This window comes from Vitis vinifera, chromosome 16 (genome assembly GCF_030704535.1).
Source record: "Vitis vinifera cultivar Pinot Noir 40024 chromosome 16, ASM3070453v1".
Taxonomy (NCBI): Eukaryota; Viridiplantae; Streptophyta; class Magnoliopsida; order Vitales; family Vitaceae; genus Vitis; species Vitis vinifera.
Window position 1 is genome coordinate 23,344,239 of NC_081820.1, and position 27,416 is coordinate 23,371,654.

The following is a 27,416-nucleotide window of genomic DNA, read 5'->3' on the forward strand; positions in this document are numbered from 1 at the left end:
TAAGACAAGATTTTGTAGTCTTTCAAATTTTATCATGTATTATCTTTTTAATACATGTAATGTGTTAGATATAGGACTTCTCACTTATTGATCCTAAATTTTATCGAATTTGGGAGTCATGTTTTTTGGAAGATCAATTTTCACTTATCGATCCTAAATTTTGTTGAATTGGGGAGTGATATTTTTTGGAAGATCAATTTAGTGATAACTTATTTCATTAAAAAATTTGATGTCCACGTGAAAAAAATTAATATTTTTTACCCAAATTTATTTTTTTCTTTTACTTTTAGATAAATCAAATAAGAAAACTCAAAAGTCCTTTTAAGTTTTCATTATAATTTTTGTTTTTATAAAAAAAATATTATTATAAAACTTTGTTAAACCGAATTAAAACTTTTACATTTATATATTGATTTTTAATAATTTGCTTTGAAGGTATTAAGTATAATTTGGGAGAACATCTTAAGTAATTAAATAACATACAAATGTTAAATCCAATTTTAAAGGGTGTTTGTGGAATTTCAAATATGACCCATATTAATATTTAAAGACCTTTTTGGAAATGTTTTTCCTAAATATAAAATATAAATTTCTAAAAATAAAAAAAAATCAGAATTTATCCTTTTTTATTAAAAAAATATATATTTTTGAAATAAAGTTCATAAAAGATAAATTCGATTTATTAAACAAAATATTGAAATTAAAAGTCATCTTACGTAGTCGTAGACCCTAAAACTTTTTTCATTAACAATATAAAATCACCCCATAATAAAAAATAAAAAATAAAACCATAAAAAATCCTATGGGTAAAACCATTTCCACAATGATAAAATCACCCCTGGTGTCATTAATCGTCCGAACGGCAACAGCCTAAGAAGAGAAGAGGGAATCCGCAGAGGAGCCGCACAAAGAAAGCAGCGACGATGTTTCTCCGGCGAATTGCGCGGCCGCTGATGGCGAAGGTGAAGGAGACCACTGGGATCGTAGGACTGGACGTGGTCCCCAATGCCCGTGAGGTCCTTATATCCCTCTATACCAAAACCCTAAACGAGATCCAGACCGTTCCCGAAGATGAGGGCTATCGTAAGGCTGTTGAGAGCTTCACGAGCCACCGCCTCAAGGTTTGCCAGGAGGAGGAGGACTGGGAGCAGATCGAGAAGCGGTTGGGGTGTGGGCAAGTGGAGGAGCTCATCGAGGAAGCGCAGGACGAGCTCAAGCTCCTCTCCATGTTGAACGGTGAGTACAATTATGTGAAATGTTTGATTTTTTATTTCGTTTTGGTTTGTATTGTTGGTATTGTTTGTCTGTTTGGTTGCTGGGAAATTGGAGGAAATGAAGAAAAAGGAGTCCTGACTGTTGTGTTGATGATGAGAAATGATACTTGTGTGAGATTAGGGTTTGGTGGTTCTTTTATGTTTTGTGGAAAATAATGAAAAGGGAGAGGTTAGATGTTAGTTCCTTACGTTTTCCTGCATTTTCTTGGCAACCAAATTGAGCGTTAATATTTTTGGGGTTCCCCTTCTTTTCCATTGGATTTGAATTATGTCTGTTTGGTTGATCAGAAAATGGGGGATAATAGACAAGTAGGACTTTAAATGGTATTTTCTTTGTTGCATTTTCTTCGCAACCAACTGGAGTTTTAATTTGTTGAGGGATCTTTTTTTCCCCCCCTGGGATTTTAAGTGTGCATTGTTTTGGTTGATGAGAAAAGGAGAGTAGAGGAGAATAAAAATTGGAAATTTTATTAGGCATTCTCCAATATTGAAAGATTCCTAACACTGGCTTTCTTTCCTTGTGATTTCTTGCGGTGTTGAAAGGCGCTGGGTTGTGCCGATAGACTAAACAAACACCAGTTTTTTCCTTACTCTTTTGGACTTAACCTGCCTTTGGTTGCTGAGAAGTACGAGAGACAAGTAATAGAAAATGTAGCTTGAATTTTTTGTTGTTTGAAACACCTTACAAAACAAAAGTCTCAACTTAATTCTGCCTAATACAACTTTTTGGTTTGTTCAGGGTAACTTTAATTTTTCTGACCAATTAAGAATCAACATTTCATTTTCTTTTGATTCTCTTTTTCAGTGACTGAATCTGATGTACTCAAAGGATAGGACTAGAACCAGATGAAAAAGTAGCCATCTTGAAATAGAAATGTTCTTTGGCCCATTTGGTTATTGAGGAGATTGTAGGAAAAGGAATGAAACTAAAACGTTGAACTGCAGAGTTTTATATTACTTAGGAACAATGGAAACCAAAATCTTCTACAATGCTGTTAACCCTAGCCCACTTCAACTATTTGACTTAGTTGACTCTAGTCATTTAATCTCCAAGAAGCATTAATGAAAAGGGAAGCTATAAATTTCAAATCTTATTTTTCGGTTTTTGTTGTCTTTTATTTTACTTGAAAGTTAGAAATCGTTGCATGAGTACTTCGTGACAGGAGATGTTATGCCAACATGAATCATATGGCATATGTTCTTCACTGCTTCATCTTTTGGAGTATTAGGTTGTATACATTTTTAGAGGTTTAGAGACTATGTTTATATTCATGATTGTTAGAGCTTAATTGATCTTATCATCTTATAAAAAAGTAGAGCCTAATTTGTGTGACTTTCCTCGTGTTAAGATTGATAATTACATTTTTCAAGGCTTCCAAGATTCCTGGCAATGCTGAGTCGTGTTCTCATTTTGGATAATTCTATAGCTCTGGTGTTTAGTTTTTTAACTAATCTCAAATCAATTTCTTCTCCCATGCTATTCTCAGTGAAATTCATGAAATGTGGATAGTCTTTAATCTGATGAACATACTATGGAATAGCTTGTTCTGAGCATAAAGATTTACCACCACTCATGATGCTTGTTGTAAAGTGGATTATCTGATTGCTCTGCCATATAATAGTCTGACCCAAGGGGTGATCTAGAGTTAATGCAACTTATGTAAATTCTGAGTCATGCATGGATGCTAGTTTGTTAACATTGATTATTTTGGGAGTTTTGGCATTGAAAAGGTTTGTTCCTATGGTAAAATATGAATTTCTTCAAAAACAGTGATACCAAGGATTAGCAGCAACACAAGCATTTAAATCCGGGTGCATAAATGGTCTAAAATCCATAAACACGGTTGAATAAAATAGGTGAACTTACATTACATTTACTTCATCTCACATGATGGCCCACTGCTTGCTAGTGCCCTTGATCGGCTGTCTGTTACCATTCTATCTATAAAAATCTTCCACCTCTCCTCTCTTTTGTTCATACTTTTTCTAATGTAATATTGTTTCTTTGAATAAGGAAGCCATGTCCATCCTTGTCTTATACTGGCTCTTGGAATGTATGTAGGTATAGGTATTGAGAAGTGATGTATATTTGTTGGATAGAGCAGTGCGAATTATTTCCTTCTGATTATACTATATTTGTTGGATAATAATTTCAGAAAGTTTTTATTTTAGGCACTGTGAATGTATGAAATTACAATTTTACTTTTGAGATCAGATGTAAAGGGGTTTGAACTTGTGGAAAAAAGTTTATTGAGATGGTAACAATAAATGAACAAATCCTGTTCTGCAAGCATCTGAACCTCTGTAACATATGGAAGCCTAGGCAATTGTTTTTTGCCTGAATAACCTTGGCCAAATGTAGTTCTAGGGATCTAAATGGTTGCTCTAGTCCCTGGACTAGTTTATCCCATTATTCCGTTGGTCCAATGGAGTGAAACCCCCAAACTAATTCTAGGTGAAGCTCGGCTCTAGTGTTGGAACCATATGGCTTGTTCTTGTCTTAAAAGAACATCAAACATTAAAAGTGACCAGATTTGTTAATAATGTCTTTTTTATATTGGAATGCAGAGTGGGATCCATGGGGTGTTCCCGACGACTATGAATGCGAGGTTATCGAGAATGATGCTCCAATTCCAAAGCATGTTCCTCAGCATCGACCAGGTCCTCTCCCAGAGGAGTTCTACAATACACTGGAGGCTGTTACTCCTCACCCAGAGAAGGATACGCCTGCAGGCACCTCTAGTGAGTCACAGCCAAAGGAATAAAAGTATGTTGCTGGGCTTGTTTTTGATTTGCATCAAGAAACATCATATTTAAAAGATGAATCAATGTCCATTTTTCTGTATCCTCTTGTTGATGTTTGCTATCTCGCTGTATGTTTGTCACTGGATTCTACAGTGTACAACTTATGGCACACAAGCTTGAACCATTCAGTTAATAATCTCTAGTTGAGCTGGCTTTATTCAAGAATTCTCCTCTCATTCTTTTTTTCCTTCATTATTCCTTGTGAAATTTTCTGTTGTCATATGATCCAGTTCCATTGCTCTCTATGGCTAATAAGGAGATCATTCATCAGGAGAGAAGTGTAGTTCATTTGTAGAATAAGATTGAAGGATAAAATGTATTTAACCCTTATAAGAACACATTTTAATTATTTTCAGTTATTCTTACTTATTTTCTAGGGTTTGTATTGAAAGAATAATCCTATAAATTTTAAAAAATAAAATATTGTGGATAAAAATTATTTTTAAAAAATATTTGGAAATATAGAACAGAGGCCGGGAATGAAACATTCCACTTCCCAAACAAACTTTTACTTTAGAAAAAAAAAAAATCCTATTTGGGGAGACATTCCCAAACATATCCTGATTTTCCCTGTTTGAAAAACTACCAATAGCCTCTACATGAGCACTCACCTTTCTTGAAGGAATGGAAGCGGTTCCCATCCCTCACAATGATCTCTCTATCAACCAACCTAGTCACGTTCATTATAAAGTCATGACAATCTCTGCAAATGCGAATGTTCTTAATAATGCGTATTGGAGCTTTTGGTGGTGTACTGATAAGGCCGAATGCAACAGCCAACTTCTCACTGTGATGGGCCAAAGCTCTATTTTCTTGATACCAAATTCCCTGATTCCTAAACTGAGCTATCAGTGATTCAATCTTTTCATGAATCTTACCTATCTGTGGATGTGATGTATCTCCTGCTGTGAAGAGATGAACCATGTTCCTCTCCTCCATCCAGCTCTGACCAGGATTCTTCCTCACGCCTCTCTCCCTCATCATCCTCCGAGTTTTCTCCCCTAGCTCAGACCGGCCAGAATCATCATACAGGTTAGCAAGCAGTACATAGAATGCTGGATCAGAAGGGTCGAGCTCGAGGCCTTGTCTTGCCATATGTTCCCCAAGAGGTATGTTCCCATGTAGTTTGCAGGCACCCAATAGTGTTTTGTAGATCAATGCATCTGGTTTGAAAGGCATGGTTTCTATTACATTCATGGCCTCCTCTAGCCGGCCTGCTCGACCAAGGAGATCAACTAAACAAACATAGTGATCTAGTTGTGGTCTGATACCATGTTTTTCTCTCATAGATTGGAAATAGTCCAACCCCATATCAACCAAGCCGCCATGACTGCAAGCGTAAAGTACTAACAAGCATGTAATCTGATCTGGTTCAACTCCAGCTAACCTCATATCTTCAAAGGCAGATAAGGCAGATGAGACATGCCCATTTGATGCCAATCCAAATATTAACCCATTCCATGATACGGCATCCGGCTCAGTAATTTCCAGAAAAGATCTATGTGCATCATGTATGCATCCACATTTCCCATACAAGTCAACCAGGCCATTTGAGACTGAAATCCAGCTGCCTAAGCCAGACTTGACAGAGTAACAGTGAAGCTGCTTTCCAGTTTCCATTATCGGTATACCTGCTGCTGCGGATAAGAAGCTTGCGAGACTGAATCCATCCATTCTAACATCATCCTTGTTCATGTGAGTGATGATGTTTAATGCCATTTCATGATTACCTGTCTGATTTATTCTTGTGGCTAAGCTTGTGTATGTGATGACATCTCTATGCTTCATCATACTGGTCACATGCCATGCATCATCCACCATCCCCAATCCAGCATAAGCATCTACAAGAGCATTGCCAACGACTACATCATTATCCGCATTGTTTTTAATTATATACCCGTGAAGCTTCCTTGTTTGAGTTAGAGACTTTATTGTTCCACAAGCTCCAAGGATAGTAGAGAGCGTAAAGGAATTTGGTCGCACCCCTACACCTTGCATTGCTCCAAACACCTTAATCGATTCTTCCTCAAGTCCATGTTCAGAAAAACCAGCAATCAGAGAGGTCCAAGAGATGACATTGGGTGATGCTATCCCTCTAAATGCCCTCACAGCATCTTCTATCATGTTGGAACATTTCATATACATGTCGACAAGTGAATTTCCAACAGAGACATCATTCTCCAATCCAGCCATGACAACCCTTGAGTGAATCTGTTTACCCAAGTCCAGTGCCAGGATTGATGAACAAGCATTCAGGATACCAGAATAGGTAAAATTATTCGGTACAACTCCAGAGGTCTCCATCTCATGAAATGCAGTGATAGCCTCCCTGAACTTCAAGCTTTGAGTGAAACCAGAGATGATGGCAGTCCACAAAAATACATCATATTCTAGAGTCAGTTTTGAAACCTTGACAGCATCCTCTATGCTCTGGCATTTACAGTACATATCTACAAGGGCTGTCTTCAAAACCAAATTCAGTTCAATCCGCCACATCATCAAATGGGCGTGCACTAATTTCCCATAATTCAAACCAAGAAAACTGGATGCAGCCAAAAGCTTCACAAAGGTAAACTCATTTGGAGCAACCCCAGTTTGGATCATTCGGTGATAAAGTTGTAAAGCTTGACTCCAACTCCCTGCTTCAACAAAGGAAGACACCATCATAGTCCAAGAAACAATATCCCCATTGTTCATATACTCAAATACTCTGTATGCTTCTTGAGTACACCCACATTTGGAGTAAAAATCAATCAAAGCACTGCCTAAAACCGGATTTGAATCAAACCCAGACTTTGTCACAAGCGCCTGAAATCGAGTCCCATGATTGAATTCCCTCAAAGCAGAACACGACCGCAATGCAGTCGAGAGCGTAAACTCATTTGGGTATTCCCCAGAAATCAACATTGAGTCAAACAGTTCAAGAGCCTCTTCATGGTTTCCAATTTTCCCATAAGCGGACATGAGCATTGTCCAAGACGCAACATCTCTACAAGGCATTTCATCGAACAATTGGCGTGCTTCTGCCACTCCAAAACACTTTCCATATAGAGACAACAGATTGTTACTAAGAAACATGTCTTCTTGAAAACCCATTTTGATAATGGGACTGTGAATGCAAATCCCATCTCGTACGGACCTTGAGTTGCAGAATGAGACAATGTCTTTGAGGAGTGAGTACTCAATTTTGCTGGGTATCTTGGATACAGTTGTTCTCCATATCATATCTCTCTGCGTGGTCACCGGCACCGTCTCCGATCAGTTACTCTCCGCCGGAGGAAGCAGGAAGACGGCTGGTGACGAGCAAGAGTACGGAGTTTCTGTTTTCAAAAATTGAGAAAAATGAAAACGGTACAGAAAAGGCGTTGGCGGGGATGCCTTCTAGAAACGGAGAAAACACACAAACGGAGTATGTTTTAAGGAAAATGCAGAATAAAGATGATAATATTAGAATTTTTTTTTAAAAAAATATTTACTTACTAGCACAAATCTAATAAGTTGAATTAATAAAATAAAAATAATTTTAATTTTTAGATTTTATTCAATAATTTTATTTACATTTTTCAATTTGTATAATTTTTAGATTATTTAACATTTTGAATTGAATCTCATAATAATTCTTGTTGGCAATTATGTATGATAATATTTATATATGAAAAATATTTTTCTTCTTTATAGTCTTTTTCTACCAAATGTGGGGAATTGTATTGTATTGTATTCCCGTTCATAGTGTGTATATTGTGAAGAAAATTCTTTGATTTTTTTCTTTGTTTTTTTCAATCTAAATTTTGGTGGTTTGACCAAGTCATTATTATCGGATTTAAATGTCAATACCATAGAATGCATTAATAGCTTTCTATTAGAATGATAGAATCCAATTCTGCTAGATACTAAATATAAGTAAACATAGCCTATAAAGTAAAGGATAACTGAATTGAAGGAAACAAATGATTCTAAAAAGGATTATTCATCTTCCTAGTCTTCGATACAAGAAAGGAATTTTCTTAGATACTATCGGAAAATGAAATGCATAACTACGACAACTCCTCCATGAAGGAGGTTCTTGACCTAAATTAACATTTTACAAAACTTAACGACTTAAAATAACTTTAAATTTTGCTTGAATTATTAATTAATTTTTATTTTAAATATTAAAATCATTTAGTAAAACTCACTTAATATTTTTTTTTTAAAATTATTAAGTTGACTTGTATACCCTCGTTGACATGAAGGAAAAAATCATTAACCAATTACCTTCATTGAATAAGGGATGGTACTCATTGAATCAATGATGATCAATGAAATTTATAGAAGGAACCCAACAAAGATTTTGTAATAAGGTTGTTCCCTATCTTTTTAAAATTTCAATTTTTCTTAAAGGCATGTTTGGTTTCTAAAAAAATTTATGAAAAATATAAAAAATCAAATATAATTTAAATTAGATATGAACTTATATATTTTAAAATTATTTAATCTTTATATATAAAAATTAAAACAAGCCAAATGAGTTTAAAATAACATATAAAATAATTTATTAATTTTAATTTTTTCCAAAATTTTCATCTTTATTTTGTTTTCCCTCATATTTTGCCTCAAATTTTACAGGAACTAAACATAACCTAAAATTCTCTAATCAATTTTTTTTTCCTCTTAAGTTGGTAAAAAATATTTCTAAAAATATATTTTTTATTTTGAATGTCTTTTAAAAGATATTATTATTATCATCTAATTGCTATTCGTAACACAATTTTTACTAATGTACAAATTTTCTTGAAAACATCAACAAATTGTATTTATATAAAAACCAAAATTATAATATAATTTTAATCTACTTAGCTGTGGTTTGTCATTATCCTTCTTTTTATAATCTAATCTGACAAAAAAGAAAAAAAAAAAAAGGAGGCTTAACCTTTGTGATGGACCCATTGTCATCTTAATACCAAATAAAGAATCTTTGTCCTAGCTGGACACTAAATTTTAATTATTTTAGATTAAATTAGGGATCCCAAAGTTCTATGCATACAGCTATGAAACTTAAATTAGAATATTTTCCATACGAAAGCTTCTTCCATCCAATTTCCCTTAAGAATAATTGAAAAATTCTTAAACCCTAACACACGAATGAAATATTCCAATTTAAAAAGATCAAAAGTGCATATACTTGAGTAAAAAAAAAAAAAAAAAAAAAAAAAGGACAAAAAGGCAAAATTTGAAATTGCCTTACCATTTCATCCCTATTTTAAGATTTGATTAAGTTTTTTCGAAGTTAATTTGTTAATAAATATAGTTATAGAATCTGTTTAACGATCATTCTTAGAAGGATTTTTAACTTTAAAAAATATTTTTTTGAAAAATTAAATAACAAAACTTATAAATATTTTTAAAAAATTTAAAAATTACTTAAAAAATTACTCACTTGATTTTTTTTTAAATATTTTTAGAGAAAACACTTTTAATAAAAACACTTCCAAACACATTCTTACTTTTTTTTTTAAAGTGTCTAAATTTTATTATGTGTTTTCAATTATTTAAATTGTATCTTCCATCCATATTGATTTGAAACTTTAAAATTTTCCTATTTAATATAGAATTATCTTATAATATAAAAGATTTTATAATATATATATATATATATTTATTTATTTATTTATTTATTTATTTATTTTATAATAGAGAAACCTTTTATGATCGAATATTTGAGGTGTTGATTGTCCTGTAATAATTAGGGTTCCCATAAATTTAGGTATCATTAGTGATACTATTCAAATCCAGAACTATGTACTATTTACTAGGGTCATATTGTCTAGTGTTTACTTTGACTAATTGGACTACCGGGTAAATGTCTTTTTTAAATATTAATTAACATTTTTATAGTTATTGATTAGGGTTTTAATAAATAAAAAGTTGGGAAAAAAGAAACGGAGAGTTAAGAATTTTTTCTAAAAAGATATTATTATTTTTGGCAAACACGACGTTACTTAGATCTGCTCTTTCGTTTGTCTTTCTCATTTATTTATTTATTTATTTTTTTTTTCTGACTTTTCAAACGATGTGGGCGTGAATGGTAGAAAGGTCGGTGTGCTTAATAATTGTCTTCCTCGGAAGCCGACGACGACGAGTGGGGACACGGTCGAGGGCAAAAACGGGTTTCTGCTATTTTTAGAAAAAAAAAATTGTTATTGTAATTCAATAACGACTTGAGGGTAGACTTGAGCGGCTTTATAAAGCACATCAAGTGGAGCTCCAATCAGTGCTCTCCGATTCCCTAATTCAACAAATTTTATACTTTTGTGTTCTAGCTCCTTCTGGAGACTTCATCTCCAATGGCGTCCGATCTGGAGATCAGAGCCGGCAAGGCCTTCATCGACGACCACTTTGAACTCGCCGTTGACCTGTACACTCAGGCCATCGAAATAAACCCTAATCATGCCGAGCTCTATGTTGAACGATCTCAGGCCAACATCAAACTCAACAACTTCACTGGTATCGATCAATCACTCTTCTGTTTGGCTTTCCAGAAAGTCCGGGATATTTAATTTTGCGTTTCGTGTTGTTGTGTTGGTATTGGCTTTGATTGATTTTAGTTGTTGTGATGGCTGTCTCTGTTTTATCTGGTTGTTTTTGGTGTGGTGTGCCTGGATCGTGTGGCTTGGTTGCTGAGAGGACAAGGGACAAGAGAGAGGGGAAAATTGTGAGTTTTAGGGCAGGGTTGTGCTTGTTGTCTTGGCATAGGTTTGGTTCTTTTAAGAAGAGGAGGAGGAAAAGCTTTGCTTGGTTGCTAAAAGTTGTTAGAAGGATATATCTATTTTTCCTTTAGAACTATTTTTCAGAATTAAGCGAGAAAGGGAGAATTTTGTATTGATGATGCGTTGGATATAAAGCCCCAAAAAATCCAATGCGATTCTCTGTATTCTCTTCCAACTAGGATAGTTTTGTCACTCCAGGCATAGTTTCGAAGAAAGAAGGATTTGTCAAAAATTAGGAATTCAATTCTGGGAAAAAATAAAAAGGAAGTTCTGGGGATTTTTGGAACGGCTAGAAGCACTTGATCCAACTTGAAACGCAGGAGAGGTATGCTCTCATTAGGAGTTAGAAGTAAACTAACTAACAATCGCTTTTCTGATTTGAGGGCGAAAGAAAGAGAATTGACAAAAAAGCATAAAACTTAAAGGGGCTAGAGAATAGCTCTTTATCTCCTTGATTTGGAAAGAAAGGGTTTTCATTGTAAATACTAGCACTAAAAATCAATTCATTTCAGTTTCTTTGTTCCTGTGCTCCTGCTTCCAATTATTGTCCTACCAATTCTTGCAATTTAATTGAATAGGTGTACACATTTTGTTGGTTGCATCATGTTTGATTCATATGGAACTCATTTGGAACTTAACCAAGGCTTGAATAAGTCATGTTTGGTGAACTGAGGTTCCAACGAGGAATAAACCCCATGTCTCAAGTTCTTTGTGATATAGTTTCTCTACTCGTCATTTTTGACTATCCCAACCAAATAAATTTTTAAAATTGTTGTCCCTTCTTACTCACGTATGTGTTTCCTAATAAAAACACGAGATTTTATTGTGTATTATTATTTTTCCCTTTGCTAGGTAGGCAAATTATTATTAAGAACGCCTATCTGTTTTTTATTATTGTTTTTGAAAACTTATTCTTGGATCATCATTTTTTCTATTTAACAAAAGCAAACTTGCTTTCAGGTTTTCCTTTTTTTGTTGCTTGAGATTGAAAAAAGATGTTAAATTCAGTAGAGCCATACGCTTAGTTCAGTGGAGAATGCGTGGAATTTACTTCTATTGACATGATGAACCTACATTACGTTTCAGTCTTTTTGAGAAAATTGAGGACCAAAAAAAAAAAAGAAGGCTACTATATTTGTCTTGTTTGTTGTTTTTGTTATTCCTATTTGATGAGAAAATCGTAGGAACTAAAAGACCACTTTGAGTCTATTTGTTTTGTTTCTTTGATATTGAAAGCAATGGAATACCAATCCTTGGGCTTTATTTGTAAAGTCTCTATTCTTTGATAATCGAAGCCCCACACCTGTATTCTAACTTCTCCTTAGACAATATCAAATTGAACCACCATGTTTCCATAGAGCTTGAATTTTATTCTATTTCTTTTACCTTTGGTTGGTTGTTGAAAAAATTAAGGAAAAGGAAGAGATGAAGGCAGGCTTATGACTATGTATATTTATTCATATTTATGGAGTTTTTATTTTGTCTTGATTTATGGTACCATTCACATTTTTGCACAACATGCAAATCAAGTTCTCCTTATGAGAGGCTGGTGGCTAACTTTTTCAATTTTTTGAGCAGAGGCTGTTGCTGATGCAAACAGAGCAATTGAGTTGGACCCATCAATGTCTAAAGCATTCTTGCGGAAAGGGTAAGAGCCTTGGACTTTGCAAATTGATATGTATAATTATTTTGTCATCAGTGATGGTGCCAATTCATTCAGCAGCATTTGACATATGCTTTCAGTGTAATTAGCTACTGCTAGAGTTTTATTAAATTCAGCACTTGGGCAGTCTTATATATGTAAAGTGAAAGCACCTGATCATCTATTTTGAGGGAGGAAGGATGGTGTGGAGGTCTATTTTATTAATTGTAGCATAAATATTTATATTGTGTTTATTCATTTTGATTAGAATGTTTGTGAAATTATCTGATTCTATATGATACTTCTACATATTTTGGAGGAGAAAGTTTTCTTAATGTAGCTTAATGGATGGAAGTTATTTTATTTTTTAAATTACTTTGTGTATTTTGCAGGTTTTGCTATAAGCAGCATTTTGATCTTATTAAAATGCATGTTCACATTTTTTCCCCCTTGTAGACATGAATTGACTCGATGGAAAACATTATATTTCTCATGGGTTTTCTTGACTTGTAAGTTTTAAGTGTTAGAGGTGGTCAGTGTGCCCTCATAATTTCTTCTAGAGGTTTTCATAAAGTTTTTTGATTGAAGAATGTAAAACTAGGGATCATATATGATCTCTCAACAAAGAAATTCAACCAACGTATGCATGGTCCTAAGGTTGGGTTCAGAGACTTTAAAAATATGATCCTAAAAGATTAACAGCTTGAAAAATATATGATTTGTTTTTGGCAGATTTGGCCATCTTAGACTTGTTTGCAGTTTATAATTACTTTATTAAGCTTGGCTTATGGTTGATGGCCTTCTTTTTTTTTAGTAATCCACTTTCTCTCAATGTCAGTTTCAATATGTGTTTGGGACATTGAAAGTTCATTATAAAGTTAGTAGGAAGGATTGGAGGGCAACTCCAATTTGTTTCCTGTGGTGTATTTGAAAGGAGGAGGAGGAGGAAACTTGTGAAGGGTTAGATTTATCATTCTGCAAGTAGACAAGAATTGTAATAAGGTTATAGTTTGTGCTTATGTAAGAATCATTTTCAGAATAGCTTCTTTCTCAATGTTATTTGAAAATTGAGAGATGGTTGTTTTTGCTTCCTTTTCCATGTAAGTAACTACTTCGTGTAAGTTGTAAGATCTGAAGAAGTGTGGCAGGATTTTTTGGAGGTTGCATTGTTTTTCTTATTTTGATGAGTTAGTCATAGTAGGGTGCATGGTCTTGCTATGTTTCACAAGTAGTTACATCATGCATTAGTGTTATTGGTTCTTCATTCACTCGTCATTGGTTGCCTTGTTTTGCAATTTATAGCCCACTTAATTTGTGCCCTGGCCCTTGGCTATTGTATACTGTTACCTGCTCTGAATCACTGTTGTCTTATGTTTTTACCTTTTTTAGCAGTCCTCTTTTAGCACTTCCCCAGTAATTTCATTTAATTCATTTTTTTTTTGTTTCACAGCACTGCATGTATGAAGCTTGAGGAATATCAAACTGCTAAGGCAGCCTTCGAAACAGGGGCTTCCTTGGCACCGGGAGATTCAAGATTCACTAATTTGATAAAAGAATGCGAAGAGTGCATTGCAGGTCAATTTTTGGCTATAACCTGATCCTATGGTGCTAAAATATATGAGATTATATTATAGTCGAATTCAATATACTCTATTTTCATTAAAAATAATTTGGATCTTCTGTGATGTACTTTTTTGTTTTTTATCATATGATATGTGTTATATATATATGTGTGTGTGTGTATATATATATATTTATTTATTTTTATTGTTTTAATAGTCTCATGATGCATGACCAAGATCTTGTGGTGCGTAGAGATCTATTCAGTCACAGACAGTGGCAGTATGTTTGGGTTTTCATTTCTGCTGAACTCTGTCTGCACCATTGTAGTTCAAGATAAAATATGTTAGTTTACAGTCTAGTGCTAATTTAAAGATGAATTTTTCATATTTGTGAATAAAAATTTGAGCTGTAGTTGGATTAAAATGTAATGGAACTCAAATAATGTTATGTCTATGCTTCTGGATGCCTTAATGGTTGACTGGCAAGCCCTTTGGAAAAGACATTATTCCATATGTCTGTGGGAAATGCTTCTAGTGGATTTTTTGGTATCCTATATACAGGTTGGTTAACCTATAATCAGTCTATATACGATTTACTGGTTCTGTTGTTTGTATTCAACGCGACCAATCTCTACTACTTTTTTCCAAGGATGGGAATATACTTTCTGTTTTTTGGTTGATCTTTTGAATAAGTTTTTATTTTTATTCCTTATTTTTTGTGCTTAGACTTGAATGCATTAGTAGCCAAGTATTACTGAATTGTTTGTTTCTCCTATTTATCATTGGGAGGACTGTAAAAGTAATGCTTAACATGTAATTTTTATTTGCATTCTGTGCAATATTTGTATGTTTTGGGTGCATATTGAAAAAGTTATCATCTATGTTGTGTTTGAATTATTCATAGCATCTTTTACCGGATGATAAATGGGGCCAGTTTCCTCTCATCTGTGGCTTTAGGCAGCTTTCGGTTGAGATTGTCAAGAACCTAGTTAGCTCAAATAGGAATAGGAAAATGAATAAAATTCAATTAGCTTATACTTCTCTGTTACTTGAATAGGAAATATGATGTGTATAGCATAACTGTTGATGCATCTGATACTTTATGCCAGAGAAAGATCACTCCTTTTTCTTGGCAATGGTTGTCACTGTTTTACGTTTTTCTGGTTGTCATCATTTTACTTTTTGCAGCAGAGTGATTATTTTGATAGAAAAAAAGGGAGGAAAAGGGGAAAAAACTTGTTAAGGATATGAATGAAATTCTCGGTTGGGGATCCAAGTAGCTTTATAAGCCCCCATCAATGTGGTTCCTCAAGCCCAACTAAACACACCTGGCCCGGTAGACAAGCAGCCTGTTTTGGAAATTTAATCATTGAAATTGGGACTTTGTGTGGTTGGGTGCTTTTGAAATTTTGTAGTTATGTTACGAGGTAAGAATTAAATAATAACTAGTAGGTAAGTATTGAAGAAAACCCGTTGAGGGTGGGGTTCCTTTTGCACCTCCGTTGTTGGCAGCTGATTTGTTCCAGCTGGGGAGCGGGGGGTGTTTTCTTCTTCTTTGTATACTTTAAGCCTATTGAAGAAGCTTATGTCATAGTTTAGTAAACTGCTTGATAGGGAGGTAATCTAGTTACTAATTCATAATCTAGTTTCTTCCATTGGAAGTTAGCATTTATTTGTCTGGAAATACTCACCACTAAACATTGGCATTTTATGTGCATAAATGCTGGCATTATGTGCCCTCTTAATCCATGATGGAAGTGCTTTTTTTTTTTTTTTTCCTTTAAATATTACAATTAATAAATAATTTTTTTTGATAGGTAACATCAAAAAGATTGTTTATTAATTTTATTTTTGTATCTATATATTTTCCATGATGTCAAATTTATGTATACAAGTTTACACCTTGGCAAAAGCTGAGAAATTCGAAGGCCCAGATTATTCTAGTTCCTGTGGACATTAATGAAGCTGGTGAACTGCTTTCAGTGAGATGATTTAGTTTTCTTCGGAATTGAAACAAGAGTTTCTTCGGAAGGACAGTCAAGGAAAAATTATGTCATGTTTTAGAAATTATTGCTCATATTTTAATGGCCTGATTTTGATCTTGCTGATGGATTTGAATGTTTGTTCAGAGGAAACTGATGGCCTACCAAAGCAGTCAGTGGTACCAGCCCCTGAAGCTGTTGAATCTCCTGAAACTGTTGTAGCTGCAGAGGAAGTTCATCAGGTGCCAATGGTAACAGCAAGCAAACCAAAATACAGGTATGGTTACACTTGCTTGTCTGTGCCATTTGTTTGGTACATAGACAAGAGAGTAACATTATTTTGTATATATATACTTTCTAGTCTTCTTTCAAGGTTGCCTAGGAGATTGTATATGTTTGCAATTTCAGTGATTCATTAATACTGTCCATTAGCAGTTTCATGATCATTAAATGTATAACATATGTGCAGGCATGAATATTACCAGAAACCACAAGAAGTGGTTGTCACCATATTTGCAAAAGGCGTACCAGATGAAAATGTTGTTGTTGACTTTGGTGAACAAATAGTATGGTTCATCTCAACTCGATACTTCTCATTTTTATTCTGTTTCATAGTGACTTTGTGTTTTGTTATTTAGATCTTCTTCGTAGACATTGATTTGATGATTATGCTAATTCTTCTTTTTGGTTGCTTTGCAGCTGAGTGTCAGCATTGATGTTCCTGGTGATGTTGCATATCATTTTCAACCTCGCTTATTTGGAAAGGTAAGGCTCATATTTCATGTTGTTAGAAACTACTTTGTAAATAAGTTTTATTGGTACCAAACATTTAGGAATGGACTAGTGATTATCTAATGCCCAAGAATTTCTTTAGATATTTGAAGAAGCCTAAAAACAAGAATGTTTTTGGACAAAACTAAGGAAGTGCATGTGTATATACCTGGCCTATTGACTTAGAGTATGATCTCCCTCTGTTTGTTTCTTGGAAAACTTCAGAAAAGGAAATAGATCTTGGTTGTGAATTGTTTTGCTTCTCTTTCCCTTTTTTTTCCTTGGCAGTAACTGAAGATATATGGAAAATCCTTCCTTAAGTGCGTTGGTAAAAAATAAATAGGGGCTTCAATCTTTTTTATTTAATTTTTTGACTGAAAAGGTTTGGGGTACTCTGAAACAGTTAGACTGTGAGTTCTAAGAATGATAGCAATATCTGTAACAAGTATTCTGTTCGTGATGCTTTATTTGGAAGGCAAAATATTGTGTTCCATTGGTTGATCTAGTTTTTGTAGTCTAGTATTATAGGAATATCTAATTCATTTCACTTATTCTGGATGCTGAGTTTATCATCTGGTGTTTGGTTTTGACAAACAGATAATACCCGACAAGTGTAGATATGAAGTATTGTCAACCAAAATTGAAATCCGACTTGCAAAAGCTGAAGAAATTCATTGGACTTCTCTTGAATTCAGCAAGGAAAATACAGTTCCACAGAGGATAAATGTATCTACAAGTAAGTTGTTAGGCTTGTAAACTGCCCTTCTTTTAATCCACCCAGAGATTGAGCAGGAGAAGATTTAATTACCACCCCCCACCCCAAGTTGCTTCCAAATTATGGGTCTAAAAACCAGAACTAGGATAAATTAACAGTTGCAGCAATTTGACAGTGTTTCGAGGTTGAAGACACTGATAATCGATATATCAATTTTCTCTGCTGCTTCTGAAAATATATATCATGTTTACTTTCACTTTGTACAGTAGCTCTTTGTTCTTGTCCTGCTTCCTTAATGCTGAGTTTTCTTCATATTTATCACTGTTGCAAACCGCAACCATATATATATATATGTATGTATGTATGCAATTTTTTTTTTCTTTTATTCTTTTGGGTGTCTGAGTGATACTGTCTCCTAAATTGAAACCTCATTTTAGAGGCCATGTTTTTGTTTGATACCAAGTAAACTGAAAAATTCATCCTGAAAATACTATTCTATATCTACATGGAAAGAAGAACCCATTGGACACGATATCTATCCAATGTCATTTAGTGAGGATGTTCTTATGCTTGTGTGTCTATCCTTGTTAAGCTCACATCCAGGATCATCAGTTTCACAACTCCTGGATCTGTTTATACCATCAAGATCCATCAGCCCAGCACACACTTTATTTGCCCTCCCTCATCTGTAAAAAACCATCAAATTTCAGAACACTCATGGCATTCTATGGAGGACAAGTGCATCCCTTGATGTGGTTACTCTCCTTGATTGCATGTTGTGGGTCAATGGAGTATGTGAAATGATTACATCTATAATCCCATTTTAAGACTTGCAGTCTTCACTTAATTGCTAGCAAGGGTAGGTTGCTTCCTCATAATGCAGTTTTGAGAATGCAGTCTTCACTTATTGCTATCACTAATAAACAGCATCCTCAAAATACAATTTTTGTTTTTATATAGTGTTGCAATTGGAGAAGAGCACATAAAAGAATTGCTGTGTGATATTTGCAGCAGTGACAAATCTCAACATGGCAAACGCGACAATAGATTTGGTATTTCTTTTGCTTTCGTAACAATCTGTTGATGCTTCTCCAAGATTATAACATTTTGGAAGAACAGAGGACATTGAGTGATCGATTATTAATGTGTTTGCCTGAAGAGAATTTGTTAGCTTGAAAATCTTGACAATAGAATTGGTATTTCTTTTGCTTTTGTATCAATATGTTGATGCTTCTCCAAGATTGTAACATTTTGGAATAACAGAGGACATTGAGTGATTGATTATTAATGTGTTTGCCTAGAGAGGATTTGTTAGCTTGAAAATCATGATCCTGTTACCATTTTGCAGCATAAAGTTTCCTATCATGCTATGCTAATAAGCTTATTTCCTTTTTCAAGTTGCAGGTGTTGCATCTCAAAGGCCCACTTACCCGTCCTCTAAGACTAGAATGGTAGATTGGGATAAGCTGGAAGCACAAGTCAAGAAGGAGGTTTGCCTGCAATCTAGATCCTGTTACTTTGGTTTTCATTATTGTTTAACATCATATGAGAACCTGAGGAATTTTATTTGGGGGTCAACTCTTTGGTGGTTTGAATTTCAGGAGAAAGAAGAAAAGCTGGATGGAGATGCAGCTCTGAACAAATTTTTCCGGGACATATATAAAGATGCAGACGAAGACACAAGAAGGGCCATGCAAAAATCTTTTGTAAGACTTCAATACCGGAGTTACATAAAATATCATTCTAATTGAGTATGGGATTATAAAAGGGAAATTAGCAAATTAACGGAAGGTGACATTGTTTTTCTTGGGGCTATTTTTTAACAGGTGGAGTCAAATGGGACAGTGCTGTCGACAAACTGGAAGGAAGTTGGATCGAAGAAGGTTGAGGGAAGCCCTCCCGATGGCATGGAGATGAAGAAATGGGAGTACTGAGTTATTTCTCCTCTAAATTGTGTATAAGTATTTTAGTATGCGATTTTGCTCTTCTGCTCTATTGACATGATTTCGGCTTTTCCTCCTTATAGCTTAATCTTTAGGAGTCTTGTGTTTGGACATGCCCTAGGTATTCTTCCCATTTAAAACAATTTGGTTTGCTAGAACTGCCCCCCTGTATGTCCGTTAACCTTGGTACTGGTTTGCCATTTAATTGAAATGATTGATGAATTGTGTCTAATGTTTGTCGAGAATTGCTTGTCCTTTTGTTATTCAAGAGCCAACTTACCTATTTCTTGTGGTATTTATAGAAAATCAACAACTATGAGTCTGTTTAAGAACGTTTTGTAAAACAGTTTTCAAATAATAGTTTTTAAAAACAGTTCTCTTTGGAAATTCAAATATGAAAAACATCTTTTTCGGTTTATGAAGTTATATCTGTATAATATGGTCTTGAGGGTTCCTTCTAGGACTGAAAGGCCGCACTTCTTTATTAGGTTTTATAGAATGGTTGGACCCTTTTGTGTGAGGTTATATATTGTGTTCGTCACTTTAGTTTGACACCTTTCATATATTTATTAATATGCATACTCTTATTTGTTTATAAGAGTACATTGTTTCTAGACTCAGTTTTCCAACACATGATCATCTCAATTCTTTACATACGTCAATGAATCTAAGGGCAAGATGATTGTTCCTCCCCTCTACCCACCACTTGCCTGACACACTTCGTTCTTAATTCCCTTGACCCTCCTGCTCTTCTCTTATTGGTAAAACTTTGGAGTGTCACCAAGGGTTGATCTGGACTTTCCTCTTAAGTTACTGTAGACAACCCACTTTCCCAGCACTCTTGGTCCAATTAGACTAGGGTTTCTCGGCAAACAGAAGGAGCACAAATGAAAATTCAATGAATGGTTAGGCGTGTGTGATGAATCTACTGCCAAAAGGATACTTGAATTTGCATTCAAGAAACAAAAATACTGCTCTCAATACAATAAGAAATCGCTCGATGGTTAAAATGTTTCTAATCTTTCCAATATCAAGTATATTTTTAATCAAAAAGTGTGAGAATCAGGGCCAAACAAGCTCTAAATTATTCTTCAGAATTCCATTGAAATTACCAACAGCCAAACAGTTTGCATCTCACGCTATCCAAGAATTGGAAATAGGCAACCCTCCATGCCTTTTTGATTGCCAATGGACCCAAAACAGCCCAAAACCCAATCACAAATCCCAGTGGCATGCTCATATAGAACCACTTCATTTCGATCCAATTATCATCGTCCTCTTCATCAGCAGTCCCTGGTATTGGAACCTTTGGGAGATCATCTCCAACACAAGTTTCTGTAAGAGGGGGCCCACAGAGCTCAAGATTACCAATAAAACAGCTCGCATAAAAGCTTTGGATTTGAGTGCCTGATGGAATTCTGCCTGAGAAGTTGTTGTACGACACATTTAAATGGCTCAAGAATGATATACCTGCAAGGCTTTGTGGAATAACACCCGAAAGTTTGTTCCTGGAGAGATCAAGGGACTCCAACGATGTCATGGCGCCGATCTCCATAGGAAGCTGTCCTTCAAGATGATTTACAGACAGGTTCAAGAAAATCAAACCTTGGAGACTGGTCAGTTCTTTCGGTATCTCACCCGTTAAGTTGTTGCATGAGAGGTCTATTAGAGTTAGAAGGGGAAGAGAACCACTGTACTCATATTCTGTTCTCTTTACAACCAGTGATGCTGTGTCCGTGAACCCTATCGCAGAATTATTGTAAGAAAGAAATGACCCCCTTGGTTGCACTTGGCTGGCCATGACACTGAAATTGCCAAAACATCTTGGAATGGTCCCTGAAAGGCTGTTGTTTGCAAGGTCTAAGACTTGAAGGGACTTGAGGAGACAGAATTCCATAGGAATACTCCCAGTAAATTTATTTGATCGTAGGGCAAGAACCATAAGACTGGACAGATTCTTCCCCACCCACATCAGTATGCTTCCAGAGAATTCATTCTCACTGAGGTCTACAACTGTCAAACTTTCGCAACCTTGCATGGAAGGCGGTAAAGTACCAGAGAGACTGTTGTTGCGCATGTGCAATGATCTTAGCCAAAGTAGGGAACCCATCGAGCTCGGTAGATGTCCAGTCAGATTATTATTCCGTAATCTCAACACCGTAAGTAGTGTCCAGGACGCCCAACAGTCAGGAAGTTCTCCTGATAGAATGTTTCCGGAGAGGTCTAAAGAATTCAAAGTGTTCTCTTCATTGTTCTGCTGACACAAGATGTGTGAAAGGGATCCATTAAAGGAGTTATGGGAAAGATCTAATGAAAATGTCTTGGAAGAGATACGAGGCAGTGGGCCAGTGAATTTGTTTGAACCAAGATGGATCTGATATGCAGCTGGTAAGCTTGGAACAGTGCCATACATCCGGTTGTAGGCTACATTTATGTAGTCAAGATTGAGACTCCAGAACCAAGATGGGATGGCATCTTTGATTCCTGCTCTGGATATGTCTAGACGCATCAAATCCTTTTGTGTTTGCAGCCATGCAGGAAATAGAGGCCCCAACTGCCAATATCTCATTTCCAAAATTTCCAGTTGGAATGGAGGATTCCAGTCAGAACCCACTTGCAATGTAAACGACTTTGACTTTGATTTTGAAGATGCATATAAATATTTCAACCTTGTCAAATTAGCGAAGTGCTTTTCAGACACCACACCGTTCAGAGAATTCCCGGAAATATCTAAGTAACTCAAGGATGACAAGCCTCTTGCAGATATAGAAGTTGGTCCAGAAGATGAACTATTCCCAACAGAAAGAACTGATAAGCATTTCAAAAAATGACCTGAAAGTTCGTCTGCTCCAAGGTCTAGAAACTCTAAACCTTTGACAAGTTTATTAGATGACAAATCTAGCCTTTGTAGATTGCAAAGTTCTCCCAAGGATCTTGGGATTTCCCCTTCAAAGGCATTGTTCGACAGGTGTAGAGCTACAATTGAAGTAAGGTTTCCGATGGAAACTGGAAGGATTCCATGAAAATTGTTGTTTGAAAAGTCGATACTTTCAAGGCTAGTTAGGTGACTCAAGCAATCAGGTATAGTGGAAGTGAAGCTGTTATTGAAAAGATGAAGGGATCTTAGAGCAGTTAAATTGCAAAGAGCAGTTGGAATTGGTCCATGAAAGTTACTGGAACTTAGATCAAGTGAAACAAGTGATCCAAGGCTAGAGAACCAGTCCAATGTTGGAGAAACAAATTGATTCTCTGAGAGGTCAAGGACAGTGAGAGACGAAAAATTCACGGCTGGAAGAGGATTGATGCTACTGAGCCCACAATCAGACAAGATTAGAACTGACAAAGAATGGAGCATATTCATCCCTTGTAGCCAATTAGACGCTTTGCTTAGGTCCACCCAGCTCATGTCAAGAACCTCTAGGACAGAAAGAGGAGAAATCCAGTCAAGATTCTCAATATTCAGAGAATTACCTCCAATATCAAGATACTGCAAGCTCAATAGGTTTCCAAGTTGACGAGGAACATCACCAGTAAAACCTGCATTGGAGAGATTAAGATACCTTAAACCTGTCAGGGAACCAAGGAATTCTGGAATCTGAAGTCCTTCGAAGCTGTTCCAGCTGAGGTCCAGGTACTGAAGATGCTTCAGGTCCAACAAAGAAGTACTGATTTCCCCACCCAAGGAAGCTCCGTCCATTGGATTGCGACTGAGGTTGATCTTGACAACATGCCTAGTTATGTTGTCACAGCCAATGCCTTTCCATGAACAGCAGGCTTCACCGGTCCAAGACGAGAGGTAGTTTCCCTGATCCACAAGGCCTTGTTTGAATCTGTGGAGTGCTTTTCTTTCTCTTGCACTGCAGATGACATCTGAAGTTCCCTCACTCAAACTAAACTGGATGGTGGTACTTGCTAAGGACAGAAACCAAAACCACAGAACCACCACATCTCTAATACTTTTCCTATCCATAGAACTAGTTCTGCAACAGATGAATTGAGAAGGAAATTTTCCAAAGGTGATTTGTAGTAAGAAGCAAGGGCTTAGGCTACATACTTATAATGATACCAGGAATAAAGAAATCTGTTATAAGCCTGACCTTAATGTGTATTTTATGGATCAAAGTCTTCGTTAATTGTTAATCATAGGATTCATAGGTGGTCTTGAAGAAACTTTCAGCGTTCTTTCCGTTGTTATAATTCTTTAATCTGGCCTTAGCATTTCGTCTTCGACAAGCAAACGTTCAGAAGGAGACCTTTGGGTGGTAAAATGATTATACAAATTGCCAAGGTTTGAACTAAGGTATAAATAAAAGCTGCAACTACAAACCATGGTAATCAACTTTGTGGAAACTGAATGGAATAATTTGCAGTGAGGTTACAAAGTACTTGGGCAGCAACTTCATGAAAAAAGACTAGTCCAAGTTGAAGCCACAGATAGATAATAAATGGTGAATGAAAGACTAGAGAATGGAGTCAAGCTGATAAGATTGAATACGTGAGCAGATGGGGTATGGGGTAGTGAATTTCATTGTCATTTTGGAAGTAGTTTGAAAATGCTGAACTCACCTACCTCTGAAGATACTTCAACTGTGGATCTTGGATTTTTCCTTGTTTGAACAAAGGAAAACTCCATTAAATATAAGAACAGCAACGATTACAATAGAAAGGAATCTATTAAAAAAGGGGCTGAGCTATGTACACCCCCTTTTGGTAATTGCCAAGAAAATCGAGTAAAGGCTAGGAAAGAAAATAAAAATTTTAAATCAAAGAAAATAAAAAGGACGGGTTTCATCAAGGAAGAAAGAAACAAGGAAAGAAGTTATAGGATCATCATTTTTTCTCACTAAATAAAAGAAGCTATTGGCTACAGCGATAAGTATAGCCATTAGCAGCAAAAAGAAGATTGCTGCAACCATTAAAACTTGCTTGCATTTTATAGATGTATTTTCATCTTCATTTCCATGCAGGAAATTTGCAACCATTTGTGTCTTCAAGGTAATTGGCATACATGACTTTGTTAATTATTAATCATAGATGGTCTTAAAAGAAACTTTCAGAGTTCTTGCCATTGTTATAACCCTTTAATCTGGCATTAGGATTTCATCTTTGACAAGCCAACGTTTAGAATGAGACCTTTGGGTGATGAAATGATGATACAAATTGCAAAGGTTTGGAGTTTGAAGGATTCCAAATCCTATTCGAGAGATGCTACCACAAACCATGGTAATCAACTTCGTGGAAACTGAATGGAGAAAATTGCAGTGAGGTTACACAGTACTTGGGCAGCAATTTCCTGAAAAAAAGACAAGTCCAAGTTGAAGCCACAAATAGATAATAAATGGTGAATGAAAGACTAATGGAGTCAAGATGATAGGAATGAATATGTGAGCAGTTGAAACTAATATGAAGCCACAGTGAGGTAGTGAATTTCATTATCATAGTGGAAATAGCTTGGAAATGCTGGACTCACCTACCTCCCAAGTCAAACTCAGATACTTTTTAACTGTGGATCTTGGATTTTTCCTCGTTTGAACAAAAGAAAACTCCATTAAATATAAGAACAACAACAACTAAAATAAGAAAGGAATGTATCATAAAAGGAGCTGTCCATTTTTCATATTAAAGCAAAATTCAATGTTAAAATAGTGGTACAAGCACCATGTCTATATTTAACGTATCATTGATGCTATACCTATAATGTGCTTTCTTTGTGGGAAAATTTTAAAAATATCATGAATTGTTTGTGGGGGTAGAAGCATGACCCAAACATTATAGCTTTGTCCCATTTTCTCCAACTTGTTGAGCAATAATATCTTTTCTTTTTTTTTCCAAATTGTATTATTGCCCTAGAGGATGACTCAACTCTCTTGCCGTGCTTGAGTTGTAAGTAATGAAAGTGATGACAAAATTTTCTATGAAAGGAAGAAATTAAAGATGAATCTTGTTGGAGTAATAGGATTGAAAAGAAATACAAACAATTATAAAAGATAAAAATTTGGGAGATTGAAAAGTGTTTTTGAAAATAGTTCTTAAGGGCATGTTTGGTTGCTGTTTTTGAAAACTGTTCTGGAAAACAGTTTTTGAGAACAGTTTTTAAGAACAGTTTTTGATGTTTTTAAAAAAAAAATTGTGTTTGGGAACTGAATTTTAAAAAACAGTTTTTGTTCTCAAAAACAAAAAAACATGTTTGGTTGAGTTAATAAAATAAAAAATTTAAACAAATAAAATAAAAAACACGTTTGAAAGATGTTTTTTTTTTCTTTTCTAATTAATAAAATATTTTCTTCAAGTAATTTTACATTATAAATTTATAAATAATTTTTAGATATATAGTTCATTTAAATTAAAAAAATTATTTATTTTATTAATTTAAAAATAAAAATATTTTTTATATTTTTTTAAAATAAATCAAACATAATAAAATTATTTTTATTAATATTTTTTTATTTAATCTTAAAAAGGTATAACATATTCTATTAAATTGAGATAAAATTGTGCTCGTGATTTATTAATTTTTTTTTTTTATCTCTACTAAATCCAAAATGCCACCCACTTCTCTCTCTCTCTCGGGCATCAAAAAGCCCTTTTCTGAAGTTGCCCTCCATCGGGCATCAAGAAGCCCTTTTCTGAAGTTGCCCTCCAGCCAAGAGAATCCCTAAAAGGCCCTATTTTCCTCTGCCACTCTCAATCCTCGCAGGTACTAATCTAATCATGTTATTATTATTATTATTTTTTTTGCAACCCCAGTTTGATTACCAAGAAAATCCATCCCCCATTCGATTTCCGGGAAATTTCATCCTCGTTTGATTTCCGAGAAAATCCAAGCAAAAACCCCAAGGAAAACCAAAAAAATGGTTCTTTTGCTCCCTGTGTTTTCTGGATCCGTTTTAGGGGTCTCTTTGCTATTGTGCCATTGGATTTAAATTTCACGAACCTTGAATCAAGACTGAGACCGTGCTGGAGAAGAGATGAGAACGGGAAGAAAAAAAAAAACACGGAGAACAAGTTGTTTTTTTTTGTTTAATTTTGTTCTGTAAACAGTAAAAAAACGAGGAAAACAACATTTTGTTGTTCTCTAAACAGTGCCATTTTGAGAACACGGGAAACAACAAAAACAAAAACGACCCTGTCAACCAAACGAGTTTTTGGTGTTTTTTGTTTTCAAGAACAGAAAACAGTTCTTGAAAACACTAAACAAACAGGCCCTAAGTTTTTCAGAAAGGTTTTTAAAAATTGTTCTCTAATATTTTGTTGAACAAAAATCTATGTAAAATCTAAAATGTTCTTGACTAATTTTCTATATATTTAAATATATTTTAAAAATAATTTTTATATGTAGTGTTTTATTTTTAATTTTTTTTATATTTATATAATTATATTTTAAAATAGCTCTTAGAAGACAAGAGAAAACAATTGAAAAAAATATAAAATGATGTAATCTAAAAACACCTTGTTTATGTTTTTAAGAACACAAAATTGTTTCTGATTTTTTGGTTGCTAAAAGTGTTTTTTTTTTGTTATGGAGAATAAAAAACTTTTTAAAAAAATAATTACCAAACAAGGCATAGAACCTAATTGAATTCCACCATTCTCACTTTTATTCAAGTATTACATAATCTCTTATTTATAGATACCAAACACTTCTCTTAACTAAATAAAAACTCATAATAATAAAATATAGAAACTTTCTAAGACTTGATTGCTAAAAAAATAAACTAAAATTACCACTTAAAAAAAATATTCTCTTTGATTTTTAGAAACCAAATCTAATTCTAATATTTAGAAAGTTTCTAAATTAAGGTTAACTTTCTAATATGCCCCTTTAAACTTGATTTGTGACTCCAATAAGCATCCTTAACCTTCTAAAATCTTCAAACTTGATACACTTGGTAAAAATATCTACAATTTGACCATGAAATTTTACAAATTTTAATTGCTCTTCCTTCTTCATAATACACTCTCTAATAAAATGATAT

General features: G+C 34.7%; 4 protein-coding genes across 5 annotated transcripts; 2 read left to right on the plus strand and 2 right to left on the minus strand.

Annotated features, from left to right (window-relative positions):
- Positions 1-814: 814 nt before the first annotated feature.
- Positions 815-4,244, plus strand: LOC100249252 (probable NADH dehydrogenase [ubiquinone] 1 alpha subcomplex subunit 5, mitochondrial). The gene is made up of 2 exons (XM_002276051.5): positions 815-1,236; positions 3,843-4,244. Exons 1-2 carry the CDS (start codon positions 924-926, stop codon positions 4,037-4,039), a joined length of 510 nt encoding a protein of 169 aa, XP_002276087.1. The 5' UTR covers positions 815-923; the 3' UTR covers positions 4,040-4,244.
- A 237-nt stretch (positions 4,245-4,481) lies between these two features.
- LOC100254325 (pentatricopeptide repeat-containing protein At5g52850, chloroplastic) lies at positions 4,482-7,481 on the minus strand. Its single transcript, XM_002274391.4, has one exon. It carries the CDS (start codon positions 7,302-7,304, stop codon positions 4,662-4,664), a length of 2,643 nt encoding a protein of 880 aa, XP_002274427.1. The 5' UTR covers positions 7,305-7,481; the 3' UTR covers positions 4,482-4,661.
- A 2,625-nt stretch (positions 7,482-10,106) lies between these two features.
- LOC100244083 (protein SGT1 homolog) lies at positions 10,107-19,672 on the plus strand. Of its 2 annotated transcripts, none has more exons than XM_010664367.3 (10): positions 10,107-10,562; positions 12,404-12,473; positions 13,918-14,042; positions 16,159-16,288; positions 16,481-16,577; positions 16,711-16,776; positions 17,380-17,518; positions 18,896-18,987; positions 19,099-19,203; positions 19,324-19,672. In XM_010664367.3, exons 1-10 carry the CDS (start codon positions 10,403-10,405, stop codon positions 19,429-19,431), a joined length of 1,092 nt encoding a protein of 363 aa, XP_010662669.1. In that variant the 5' UTR covers positions 10,107-10,402; the 3' UTR covers positions 19,432-19,672. The 2 variants fall into 2 exon arrangements, with proteins under 2 accessions (XP_010662669.1, XP_002276170.1); XM_002276134.5 differs by having other exon boundaries at positions 10,273-10,562; positions 18,902-18,987.
- Positions 19,673-20,515: 843 nt separating this feature from the next.
- On the minus strand, positions 20,516-23,462 carry LOC100249228 (receptor-like protein EIX2). Its single transcript, XM_002274425.4, has one exon. It carries the CDS (start codon positions 23,408-23,410, stop codon positions 20,549-20,551), a length of 2,862 nt encoding a protein of 953 aa, XP_002274461.1. The 5' UTR covers positions 23,411-23,462; the 3' UTR covers positions 20,516-20,548.
- Positions 23,463-27,416: the final 3,954 nt, after the last annotated feature.